Source organism: Cryptotermes secundus, unplaced genomic scaffold, assembly GCF_002891405.2.
Source record: "Cryptotermes secundus unplaced genomic scaffold, Csec_1.0 scaffold568, whole genome shotgun sequence".
Lineage (NCBI taxonomy): Eukaryota > Metazoa > Arthropoda > Insecta > Blattodea > Kalotermitidae > Cryptotermes > Cryptotermes secundus.
Genome location: NW_019725423.1, coordinates 2,301,220 through 2,315,388, shown reverse-complemented (window position 1 = coordinate 2,315,388; position 14,169 = coordinate 2,301,220). Strand labels below are relative to the sequence as shown.

Below are 14,169 nucleotides of genomic sequence, written 5' to 3'. Positions count from 1 at the left end.
TATAAAATGGGTGCGAGTAAATAAAAGTAAGCAAAATTGCCAAAAGCAATTCATTAATTTTTTCAATTGAATTCAATTCTTTATTATTTATGTGCCGAGTCAACAGCCGCAAGGCCAATTACAGACAGAGCACAGTGTAAATACAAGTAATTACATTATGGACAAACACAATATAAAGTCAAATTACAGGCAAGCACTGGGGAAAACACAATAATGCAGAAAAGTAAACAAACAAATGATAATAATAACAATAATAATAATTTCATTAACATAAATCTAAGTGTTATTAAGAAGTGAGAAATGAAACATAAAAATATTTAATTAAGAAATGAAAATTATAGATTTTCAGAGAGAATAATAATAATAATTCAGTTTATTGTTGTTTATTGTACATGCAAATAATAAAAATACTAACAGTTATGCTATATTTAAAAATCGTTTGGGGAGAACCTTCCTGGCTCCGAATACGTCAACATCCCTGCAGACAACATTAGCAGCTGCTGCACATCTAGCAGAGGGACAATTTTAGATGAGGAGCAAACATTGAACAATGCAAAGTCTCTGATATACCGGGCAGGAAGTCGAAGACCAACAATTTCCAGAACACAAGAGCAGAATTTCTAGCCAAAATAAACTTGAATAAGAGAGAGCACAAGGCGATGTCTGTTAGTATGTAAAGTATGCAATTTTAACTCCTCCAGAGCAAGAGAATGACTGTAATGAACTTGAGGATAGAAACGATTAAAACAAAGGGCCGCAAACCTCTGCTGGATGCGTTCCAGCTGTTGGCATCAGCTGACGTAATCGAATTCCAGACTACGGACGCATATTCAACAATAATAATAATAATAATTTCTTAAGGATTCTGTCAACTAAGCCGGCAGAGTAGCCTAGTTAACTTTTTGACCACTAGGGGAATACGGCTATAGATTTTATTATAATTATAGACAATCTTAAGGCAACTGGGTGTGAGCATATGAGCTTTTTTCAATCGGGCCAGTATAGGGTCCAGCTGAGGCCTCTTATGAACACAGAACCTTCGGGTTCTAAAGGAGCAATAGGAGCCCTTCAGAAGTTCCTTCGCTCCCTGAAGGTTTTTGATTGGTTATTTGGTTAGAATAATTTCAGAGTTACATGTCCTTTATAGGTTCTGACTGATATAGGCCTATGTGATTCTTACGTATATCCAATATGACATACTGGAGAGAAACTGCAGTTCATAAACAACACTGCCCTCACTTCAGAAAAAGCAAAGAAGAATAGAAACTTAATTCGAACTATTTGGGGTACAGAGATCTGTGTCCTGGTTGAGTTTTTTGACTCCCCATTCTTTGAAAGTTGGAAACAAGAATAAGTAGCAACGTGCTTTGATAGCGAAGTGAAGCGACTTTGAAACCGAACCCTAATAAAACCTTCTAAACCCAGTTCCTACAAAGTTTTTTTTCTCCTTTATATTTCTTTCAAGCAGAAGAAGTTTGCTTCGGTATTCCCTTGTGGACAGAGAGTAATATTTCAACACGGGACGCCACCACCTGATACGAAGCCACACATTTCTTGTCGCTCTTACCACATCACAACAGGTCAGAAAGCGCCACCAGGGGCGGAGCAGGTAAACAACAACTCCTTATGAAAGCAGACCTGCCTTTCACACAAGCAGCGTAAATAAAGGCTTCTATATAGAAACCGCGGAACTGAGAGAGCGAAATCACAGGCATCTTGCGACCATCTGAGGTTAGGATTTTTGCACTCTTTCCCAGATTCCTTTTGTCATTTTGTCAGCCTTATAACAAAATTTCCGGTCACATGCGAGAACGTCATAAATTTCGTGTAACATGCATAGGTATTTGTTACGAATTATAGTATTTATAATATTTAAAAACAGACTGGAGACCTGATAATAGTATTTTCGCTGAAATTTATACTGCAGTTCAATAAAGTATACGTACGATTTGAAGGTAATGTGGGATGAATATGAATGAGAATATACAGTAGTAGATAAAATGAAAGTTATGAATTTATTTCACTTGTGGAACTATGTACAAACTGTGCTCCTTAGTTCATGTTTCCTACCCGGAGCCTAAAATGTGTGAACAACATGTATTGTGAAGCTTACACTGTAGTGTTGCCAATGTGTATGGTAACTACGGCTGTTTGAGCAAAATGAAAGTACTTCGACACGACCTCTCTGTGTGCATTTGAATCCATATTATTCCTAATATTTTTCAGGTGAATCAACAGCTCTGCGGAGTGCCTATTAAATTCACTTAGTCCGACTGTCAGCACGCATGGCACAACTCGAAAACCGCTGGGCGGATTTTCATGAAATTTGATAATTGAAAATATTACGAATACAATTTTATTTTAATTTTCGTTTATATCAGGCGTTCTTAAAGCCGATTTTACGTGGAGGCCTGCATGCGTCTCAGCATATGTGTTGCTAAATACTTGACTGGAAGGAAAATATTACGAATAAATGTTGTAGAGGAAGTGAAATATATAGTTAACGTCAAATTATCTTCTGTCCATAAGTCTTCGAAATAATTAAACAAAAGTGAAGAGTAAATTTTCGAACTCTCATATGTAACAATCAATCACAGCCTCTAAAACACAACTGCGGTGGAGGAAGGGGGAAAAATCTTTGTTGAATTCTGACTGCGTTAGAAACACATAAGAAATGTCGTATTCTTTTAATATAATGCTGTATTAAAATACTACTTTGAAACGTACGTCTATAAAAACCATCCTCCTATCCAATGGACGCCGTGATTCCTTTCCCGATCATAAAGCGGAAATTACTCGAAGCTGACCACCCATCTCCATCTGACTCCGAAACTAAAAAAGTCTGGAGTCATACGTTCACTACTTGATAAGTGTTCATGGCGGGGGGTTTAATTGATTAAAAGAAGCGACAGGGTTACTTTATATATAATTTTCATTTAGAGTGAATAATAAGAATAAACAGTGGAGTATTAATGCTGATTGTTATTCACTATGTAGTTTAGCTTCTTGCCTAATCATTAAGTGAATACTTGCACTTGAATTTCGTATTTGTTCACCACGAAGGAAGGTTTCTTCGTAATTTTAATAATTTCATGCATAATTCCTTCTAGATATCTTGCCTGTTAAGTGAAAATTCTACGTTTTCACAATATTTTCTTAATTATATGCACACGTTTCATTTCTTAATCTGAGTAATACTCCTTCTTCAGATTTGTGAATACTGTAATATACAGGGTTAGTATAAAAGAAATAGACAGGTTCAACGTTTTATAGAAAGCGAGGTATTGTTGATATAGCCAAAGTACTTACATAGTTTTGCAGTATATATCTTTAAGTTTGTATGACTAAGTTACAAATGTTCTATGTGTGAGCCTTTTGTCGCACGACAGATATCAATACGATAATCCAAATCGTTCCAAACACACCGGAGCATGTCCTCGTCAAGACATGTAACAGTTGCGATGCGTTGCTTTAGATCGTTTACACTTAGAGGAAGTGGAGGAACAAAAACTCTATCTTTGATATATCCCCACAGAAAAAATCAGTGGGAGTTACGAGTAGATCGGAATTTTTGGTGGTCAACTTGTCAGTGTCATGCTCTGTTCCGTTGAGAGGTGATGGGTTATCGTATTGATATCTGCCGTGTGACAAAAGTCTCACACATAAAATATTTGTATCTTAGTCATACAAACTTAAAGACATATACTAAATTCCATGTAAGTATTTTGACTATATCGATAATATTTTGGTTGCTACAAAATTTTAAAGTGTCTCTTTCTTTTATACTAACCCTGTACAGTATCATACTACCAAGGAAAGAAACCATATCCCTGGCAAAAGCAAGTACGCTTGCTTCTTAACCATAACACTGTCTCTTCCTAACTATGAACTACACGTAGTTCCCGGTATTTCTACAATAAAAATAACATCTAAGAAGTCAGTAACTTTCCACCAAAAGTCACGATTCACTCTTTCGTTATCTTAGTTTGTATTCAGGATATCGTTGTATTAATTTGTTTGCAATTCTTAATTAGACTTCCATAAAATGTGATATCTGAGGATGTTAATTTTTAAATAAAGTACTTGAAACTCTTACAGAATACGAAAGTGGGCCACGTTCTGAATGGATGTCCACCGTTTTACTCCATGCTGAGCAAGTACGTTCCCTTTCATTTCTCCAGAAACTGTCTCTAAGTGTGATTTCCATGGATTTTTTCGGCATATAAGTCTACCAAATACTCTTTCTCTCAGATTTTCCTAAAGTATAGCATGGAAAAGGGGTAATGTACCTGTACCCTCAGTTTCTTTCACCCTCACTACTTTAACTGAACCTTAGAACTTTACTACTATTTAACCAATTACCTGAATTCCAGAGTGTCTGATTCTGAAAATTAGTTTCGAGTAATATTACAGATTCTTTGACAACGTAAACCTCGCAAACAGTGACTGGACCACATGTATTTAAGCAGTTAGCTGATATCCTTAAACGAGCAGTGCCTCGGAATTTAATTAAATTTCCTTGCTATTCTTTCCACCCCACTTTCAGATGTTTCTCTCATTATTAATCAGTGTAGTCATCAAATACTATGCACATTGGAAGCTACAGTTATTTAATTACTCTAACCAACCAATTAATGAGCCGTGTTGTTTTTTAAAGAGGACAAGTAGTCAATATTAGTGCAGAATTTTCATCAAGAACTAGTTGACCTATTCATAAAAATAGTCCATAAGTATCCATTTAATTTCATTCATAAGTAGTTTAAATAATGAAATCTGTATTATAAACAAAATCTATGTTGTAACCAAGACCGCCTCTGTGGTCTAGTGGTCAGAGTTCCTGGCTACAGATCCAGAGGACCAGGGTTCGATTCCCGACGCTAAAAGATTTTCTGAGAAGTCGTGAGTCTGGAAGGGGGTCAACTCAGTCTCGTGAGGATTATTGATTAGCTATTGAATGGAAAAGTAGCGGCTCCGGTTTTGAAGACCGAAATTAACGGCCGTGGGAATCTGTTGCGCTGACCACGCGACACCCTCTATCCGCCAAAGTTGGTACTACCTTCGCCGACAAGTTGCGATAGCTTGGTAGGTATAGTTCGCTTGCTAATTAAAGCAACGGAGTTTGTTTATGTTTCTCTTCTCCCAGGAGTCTAATGAAAATTTGAACTTTACTCTTTTCCAGAACGTAACGTTCTATAGTCTGCTGTTCATCAACAACGAATCCATCTTCAGCGTACGAAATGGCTATATTTCGTTCGAAACGTTCGTGTCGAAATGTCATACTACACAACATCACATCCCAGGAAAGAACAATCTTCATAGACTCCTTCGTGAGAACCTCATGTCTTAAACGGTGAAACGTGTTTGTTCCTTTTGCAAATAATGATGTAAAGAAAAATAACGGGAAATCAAAGGAAATTAATTAGCACATTTTCGTATTTCGTGCTTGGGTGTGGTTCTGCCTTTTCTGATAGAGGGAAAGGAGAAGACAAGTGTAGAAATTTTGAGCATCTGAAAATTGAAGGCGATAATGGGTGTTCTTGTCTAGCATTGGAACATTTGTGACGATACACATAGGAGCTGAGACGCTTAAACTGCATAGTTCATAATTCATGCTTAATATACGTTAAATTCTACGTTCTTCAATCCAGGACCAAACGAATTTTTATGGCAATAATCAAGAGTGTTAAGACTCCATAACATCAGGTAATATTATGCTTATCCAAATAAATGTTCCCTGCTCAACAAAGATTCTGTACTTCAGTAGTTACGCTTCTTCTTTGTACCACGACAACCACATTTTCAATTTTTAATAATTATAATCCATAACTGAATTGACTTTTGTAATACTATAATAATACAAGGCATAAAATACAATAAAATTATAAATTAATATAAAACGAGAGTTATACGTACAATATAACTTTTATATTGATTTATAATTTTATTGTATATTTATACCTTGTATTATTATAGCATAATATAGTTTGTCAAGTATCCAGCTCTACTATCACATTGAACTGAAGTTCAGTAGTGTGAGTGCAGTAACCATGTATTTGCCTGATGATGACTTTATAAGCCGAAAAATGTAGCTAAGCTGATGGTGACCTAGACCGTTTCGTTGTTGTGTTACGGCGGATCCCAATAAAGAATTGTATATAATAACACCACAGGATGCACTCAATGAAAATTAGCTCTTTCTAATAGGCTCAACTAAGTACGTGTCTTCTCCCCCCTTCAACTGAGAGCGGAAACAGATCCAGTTTCCGAATCGTCGTGTTTCCTGACGACCGGAAGACGGAAAAAGACCAAAAACCCAATGATTCTGTATATTATACGCCATCATCAGAATCCTTTAGAATCTAAATTCCACGTTGCTTTTCCTTCTGCATACCTCCATTCCTTCTTATTTATTTTTTCCACTGTCTCGAAGTTGTTTCCTACTGTGGCCCGTTTTAATGCTAACATTCCCCACCTATTGCAGAACATCACATGAAGAAGTCCCTGTATGTGTTACATAGGCGTACTATTCTTCTTTACATCAGATCGGGAACCCAACCCATGCTTTTGAACAGTCTTCCATTCAGTTCTCGGTTCTTGGCTTTGTGTTCTTATGGGCTCTAAACCTACATAAGGCTGCTTTATATCTTTACATTCCGGAAAGGGACGCGAATAACAGGGCCAGCAAGTTTATCCTTTCTTATAGGTTCTTCCATTAAATCAACATTTGTCAAAGGAGTCAAATGATGCGAATTATATAAAATAGGCCTTACAAGGCCTAATTTGATTCAAGTATGTCATATATCATAAGACCTGTCCAAATACTTGAAAAATATACAAGAACCTTACATGTTCTTGAAGTTATTCGAATCAAATACAATCTGAAATATCTTGACAAAAGATGCACTAGGTAAGATGTGCGGATTTTTTTTTGTTTGTTCCATTCTGGTCCGTCACACTAACAATGTTATAAAAAGATAAAAATGGTTCCGTCCAGAGTGACTGGTGAAGATTTATCTTATTTCAATTCTTCATGCCCTTACATGTTTCGGTCCTTAGAGACAATCATAAGAGGGACATCAATACAGTTTGGAAACTACTATTACAATACAGTTTCCAAACTGTATTGATGTCCCTCTTATGATGGTCTCTAAGGAACGAAACATGTAAGGGCATCAAGAATTGAAATAAAATATCTTCACCAGTCACACTGGACGGAACCATTTTATCTCTTTATAATGCTACACGGAGTTTGATTGAAATTAGAGGACCCTTTTCCCTACAGTGAAGCTGGCGGGAGATGAGAAAGTCAAAACTAACAGGCGATTTAAATTTATTTTAAATCCAATTACTTTTTTAATGAAAGTGTATGAATTTTACCAACAAGTTATGTTTAATAGAAGGAGGTCCTTAATATTGTTACATTGTTGTTAACAAATGCGTACAAAATAGTATGACCTAAGTTACAGGCCTTTCGTTGTGTAAGCATATTGTATTATAACGGAGTTTTTTTACGCGTTGCAAGGCAACAGCTTTGTAAACACGAATGCAGGCAACAATAGAAGGGAAACAAGATTCTGTATGCAGTCCGCTATGAGAAAAAACACGGAGTTATAGGAACTCTGTTGCTAGACAACGCAGCTGTAGACATTCATCCACAACAATGGAAGACGGTGTTTCCCGTGGGGTCCTTGCAAAAGAGTTATCTTAAAAACGAACGGCGCTACGAGTTCAGTTGCGAGTTCTCGGAACTTGGTGTTTGATCAGAAGGCTTCATTCATGTGTAATACTAGGAGTGTGTGAATCAGTGAGGCTATTGTAGTTCCTGCCTTTCAGTTGTGGTACCAGGCGAGCACCAGTGTGTGTGTAAATCAGCGATAGTGCTGTATTTAAATGTGATTAAGAGAACTTGTAACGAAGGTGCTAGTAAATCCAATCATCCGAAATAGAACCCGTCATTTTGGTCGCGCGTACCACCCTACACGTGACAATATGATAGGTTATAACACTCATATTGGCTCGCTTACAGGTTCATTGCACGAGCTGCATATAAGGAACAGCTCTTTCAGTCTGTCTTCTCCTGCGCTCTTTAGCCTAATTGCCTTGTACTGAAACAAGGAAAGTAGTCTTCTGAGATCACCTTGCAGTGTGTCTGTCTCTTGTGTGTATCCTCCCCCCCCCACAACATTTGAACGCCTGAACCAACCTGTAGTGCTCGTGTTAGTGCATTAGAGATAATGTTCTATGGAAATCCGTGTGAAAGAATGGAAAATGGGAGACTTGTCCGATTTTGAAAGCGGACATATTGTTGGTGCGCGTTTAGCTGGAGTATCTGTGACAAAAACTGCAACATTAATACGTGTAGATGTATCGAGAGTGACAGTTTATAAGTTTATGTCGGCATACACGAATCATGAGAAGACAATATCAGCAAACAGAAAACATGAGCGAAAGAGAAAGAGAAAGAGATCGTCATGCATTGAAGATTGTTCTGAGAAATCACAGAACTTCTGCAGCACAGGTAAGAGAACAACAGAAGTGAATACTCATCTAGAAGACCCTGTTTCCACAATAACTGTCCGATAAGAGCTTCACAAATACAATATTCGTGGTAGCAATACGGCTCTAATTGCTAAACCTCTGATTACTGAATGTAATGCTCAGATGCGTAAACGACGCTATCACGACCACAAAACCTGGAAATAAGGCAACTGGAAGCGCGCGCCTGAAATCGTCAGATGAGTCGTCCTTCACAGTGTTTCCTACATCAGGAGGAGTTTGCGTTTGGAGAACACACACGGAAGCTAACAATCCGGAATGCCTGGTTCCAACAGCGAAACACAAGGGAGGTTCCATGATGGTCTGGACAGCAGTATCATAGTACAGTATTCCGTTTGTCCATTATTACCCTTAATGGCTGAATTGCTGCAAGGGAGTGCGTGGACGGGTTGGGTAATCAGGTGCATCCCATGATGCAGATGTTACTTCCGAACAACGATGCAGTTTTCCAAGAATACCAAATGCCCATTCACACAGTGGCAACTGATCAGTAAGGATTGAAGAATATGAAGGTGAAACTCAACATCATCCCTGGCCAACCCATTCACTAGATTTGGACATCATTGAACAAATCTGGTCAATTTTGAGACTAGAATGAGGAACGGTTTCCCAACTCCAACATCTATAAAGTAATCTGAAGATGTTCTTCAAGAAGAATGGTATATAGTATTTCATCTACAGACTTTTCAGAACTAGTAGGAGTCCATTCCAAGAAAGAATGAAGATGTATTGAAAGCAAAATGGACCCAGATCCATATTAATAAAGAAATATGTACAGTGTCTGCAGCGATTTCTTTACTGGCGTCTTATCCAACGCCTGTACATCATAAATTCCTCTTGTCAGTGGCAGCAAAACTGTAGCCTCTCAAATTGTATTGTTTTATTGATATCATTATGCAAACTTACAAAAGACTACAAAATATCTACACGGCCCACATCTCAGAAAATTTCTTTCTTCCTTAGTCACGGCAATGAAAAACCTAAAATCTTACATGAGACTTTTTGTAACAAAAATTATATATCTACATGCATAATAGTACCTGTGTTTTCACTAATATGGAGGCAACAAAATTGAGTCTACAATATTTAGACATCAATAATTCTGAGTTATGAAAAGCAGAAAAGAAATATTTTGTCAGTAATAATACTACATTGAATTATATCCTTGTATTATTGTATATAAAGAATTCAACAGTGTAGACGAAGTTGATATCTGCTACTTTTTAATTTTATTCCACTCTAATTTATTACTCTTTTAAAATCATCGTTCTTAGTGCTCAGTCGGGGTAAAAAAGAATATCTGAATATAACCTTAAAACATAAATTAAAATGTAAATGGCAGTAGTAATCAAAAAGCGATATTCCTTACGTTTGATCGGCAACTTCTTACTCAGGTGTGACGTAGAGGAGACTGGATCTAAGCTGCTTGCAATGTCGGGAGCAGTAATTAATTCGATTTGCCCCTACTGTACTATTCCCATTCGCCACAAGTCAATTAGTCAGGCAGGGTGCTGACACGCCCCTAACCGTTTCTCAAGGAGGGTGCAACCCTTAACAGGACTATTCGTCAGTTAATCAGGGAAATATACTGTACCGCATGGCACGCCCACTGTTTATGCATTCAGCAATTTAGTGCCGTCAGGGGCAATTCCTTACCATACTCAGAGTCTAATTCCTACATTCTTTCTCACAGCGATCTAAGTATTTTGCATTCACCGGACCATTACTGTGTAAAGTTCTCTATATTCATGGCACAAAATGCAAGATAGTGTACAGCTCTTGTAATTATATTCAAAGCAAGTTATTTTCTGCTCTCTAGAGAGAGAGAGAGAGAACATTTAAGTCCTTCACGTTCAGTAAACCTTGAACGTAATTTAATGGAAATGTAGTTAGAAGAAGCCGGTCACGGTAGCCGAGCGTTCTGGGCATGTATTGTCTTCGCTCACTCTGAAGCCGGGATCGTGATTTCGAATCCCACACAAGGCATAGATGTTTGATGTGTGTACGCATTTATTCTGTTTGTGTTTCCCTGTGTTAAGCTTTACATCATTTATCAGGAGATACGTGCATGCTTTCCTTGCTTCGTATTTTGTTGTAGAGCGAAATGCACCTTGTAATGAAGGGGTGAACTTATATCGACTACCTTTGCCGATGTTATCCGCCCAGCTCAAATTCTCTATCGATTATCTAATGAGGAGTTGGAAATGTGATGCCCATTCACAGATAAAGTTAGAAGGGTTAATAACGTGTCATACGTAACTAGAAGGAATTCAGTAGGATTATTACGACGAGCAGTTTATCCAGATATTATTTATCCTTATTGTCAATATCAAGTTCAGTTATGTCGTCAATATCAAGCGAAGGTTCAGCAAGCTTGCGTCTGCCTTCCCACGTCAGGAAAGTCACGTTATTTCCGAGGTTACTGCTACTGACATATCTATTTACATCTTTTATTAGGAGATACGTGCATGCTTTCCTTACTTTGTATTTTGTTGTAGAGTAAATTGCACCTTGTCATGAGGGGGTGAACTTATAACGACTCCCTTTGCCGATGTTATCCTCCCAGCTCAAATTTTCTATCGATTATCTAATGAGGAGGTTGAGATATGATGCCCATTCACAGATAAAGTAGTAGTGTTAATAACGCGTCATAGGGAACTACAAGGAATTCAATGAGATTATAACGAGGGCCGTGTGGTATAGTTAAGTTGTTGTTGTCCTTAAGGATTTGCAAATAAAATTGTTTATGTTTCAGGTAAAAATGTACGTAAAGCTATCCCTGTATCATGCCGTGGAGTTTCATAGGATTGTGAGACGTCAAGGCTCCCACATTTTCTAGGCAAACAGCTCACAGATGACGGTGAGGTTGTCAGCCTTTCAAGCTGCCCGCTCTTTACCACCCAGGAATATTCCTGGTACCCACTTTTGTTAGAGGATGAGTCGAAACCAGGGCCACAGTTAGGCTGGAAGGTTTTAGTCAATTGAAAACTCCAATCCCCTCATCGGGACTCGAACCCGCGACCTTCCGAGTTCTGGTGTTTCAGGTGATATACAAAAATTTACAGATTAAAATAAGGGTAGAAAAATAAAATTCTATCAGCACTAAAGCCACAAGTATTACATAGTGCATTTTGTACATAAGGTGCTTCGGTAGTATCTCTATTGCAGCCTTCAGGGTATCATACGTCATATCCAGATAAATTTAATTATTTATTTTATTTCAAAATATATGAACAAAGGGTAGTCTACTGATAATCATATCAGTTTATTATCAGAAACATTCCAGGGTCAATCCCAATATATATCAAAACTGGTCGTTATAATGACAACCAGCAGCTTGTAAACCTGAGTGGGGGGGGGGGATGGAGAATTTGGTGGATTGAAGATTGGCAGGGGAATTGAAGTACTCGGAGAAAACCCGCCCCAGCACCACTTTGTTCACCACAAATCCCACTTGACCAGACCATGGATCGAACCTGTGCTGTCGCGGTGGGAAGTCAGTGACTAACCGCTTGAGCTATGGCGCGGCCTATACCTTAGTACAACCAACGCCATAAACGTCATATATTTCTTAGCACCCTAGGAAAGAGACAGTTTCCGACATAGGCTCTAATATTTAACATTTATTACACACAAACAGCGCTCTTACCTGGATAATACATGATGCTTCTTCTGACGGCGTAGTTCGCTTCAGGTATCCTGAGCTCGCAGTCAAACATAGTGTCGGTCTGCATCTCCCTGCTCTCCAGGACTTTCGTCGCAGAGATGTCGTAGCACTTGTGGGCCACCGTCACCTGCACCTCCACATCCTTCAGGCTCTCCCTACGCCACAAAAATCTTTCGATGTTTGGTCGTTTCACAGTGACAACATTGGAAGTACTCGCGAAAAAGTAGTAAAGTTTCAGGTTCTGAGATATCAGACATCTAATTAACTAACTAACTCCAGGGAGCTGAGCCCGCCGAGTCTCTCAGCCGCTCAAGAATTGCCCAATATTTTACGGAACCCGAACGTTTATTACTGTGATCACAACAGCACTCCGTTGGTACCTGTCCTGAGCCAGATTAATCCAGTCCACACTACACCATAAGAGAAGGTAAAGCTATTCCTGTAACAGGCCGTGGAGGTCCATAGAGTTGTGAGACTTCGAAGGTCACACATTTTCTAGAAAATCGGCTCACACATGGAGGTGAGGTTGTCAGCCTTAAGCTCCGACAGCCCTTTACCCGCATGAAGATTCCTGATACTCATTACTGTTAACGTCTGAGTCGACCCCAGAGTCGTAATACGGCTGAAAGCATTAAGTCAATTGAAAAATTACCTCATCTGGAATGGAAACCGCGGAATTCTTGTTTGTAATATAGTTTTTCAACCAACTACGCTACCGCGTGACCCCCATGCTATCCCTATTTATCTCTAATTACTACCGAACAGACTTAATATGAAGTTGTGCAGACACCTGCACTGCGGTGCAGTAATTTTACATCGTGATTCTAAATAATTCTTTCCTTGCCAACACATAAAGTTCTCTTCCCCTAACATGACATTTAACTCAGAGTTCTAGCTCCTGGGATATATCACCATGTAGTCCGCTTAAAGTCAACCAAATTTTCACAGGAGTATGCCTCCATTTCGGAGTTGAAAACTAAGTTAAGCAAGAAATCAGCTTGAATCATACAACTGATTGGACTTTCGAAACGTCAATTATCTTTCACCGGACTACAAATTCTTATATTTCACTAGATAGAACTTTTTTGCCAAAGTTATGAGAAAATGGAATGCTACAAGTTATCGAAGCTTCAGATTTCATAAAGGGTCGATCATACCTTAAGAAACACACATTGGGAATGTTTTCAAGGATCCTGTGAAAGGTTGGTATATTCTGTGATATCGTTCAGGCTTCTGGAGTGATTTAAGAGAAACGCGTTAATGTAATTAGGAAAGTTAAGTTCCTTAATTTAAACACTATGAGTATTATTTAAAATTAAGGTCCCTTCCTACTCAAACTTCATTATAAGCATGAGTTCCTGTCAAATGCACTTACTGTGATTCTGTACTCCGAATAAACCATGCAGACAGACCAAAAATATGGATGGTGAATTTATTTATCGATTTAATACGTAAGATCGTATTGTAGTATTCAATAAAATATTCATTTATGGAAACATTTAACACATTAAAGACGTTTGAACTTACTTATTTTTACTATCCATGTACGTGTAGAGCGACATCTTCGGTTCTGGGTATACACCCTGAGCTTTACACGTGACGTTGATGGCCCCAGAATCGTGCTTCCTCCAGGTAATGTGTAAATTCTTTTCTGCAGCTGAAACACAGAAGTGTTGCAACTGCATTACAGTACTCCGAAAAGAAGAGGAACACTGCATTCGATTTGAAACGAACAAATGAAAGACTATAAAGAAGAAAGCGAAGAGAATATAACTTAAAAAGGATAAAAATATTGGGATAGAATAGAAAAAGCGGAAGATAAAAGTAAAAAGTAAGTAAAGCTATCCCTGTAACAGACCGTAAAGGCCCATAGGTTTGTGAGATATTGAGCCTCCCACATTTTCTAGACAATCGGCCCAGAGATGGCGGTGAGGTTGCCAGCCTTA

General features: G+C 38.2%; 1 protein-coding gene across 2 annotated transcripts in view; it reads right to left on the bottom strand.

Annotated features, from left to right (window-relative positions):
• LOC111863396 overlaps positions 1-13,879 on the bottom strand; it is a 90,932-nt gene extending 77,053 nt beyond the window's left edge. Inside the window, exons 1-2 of one of the 2 annotated variants that reach the window (XM_033751035.1) lie at positions 13,751-13,879; positions 12,206-12,393 (exon numbers count right to left, since the gene is read on the bottom strand). In XM_033751035.1, coding sequence (XP_033606926.1) covers positions 12,206-12,393; positions 13,751-13,785 — 223 coding nt within the window. In that variant the 5' untranslated portion in view covers positions 13,786-13,879. The remainder of the gene's footprint in view (positions 1-12,205; positions 12,394-13,750) is intronic. The other variant, XM_023849668.1, reaches the window with a different exon arrangement.
• Between the last annotated feature and the right edge of the window lie 290 nt (positions 13,880-14,169).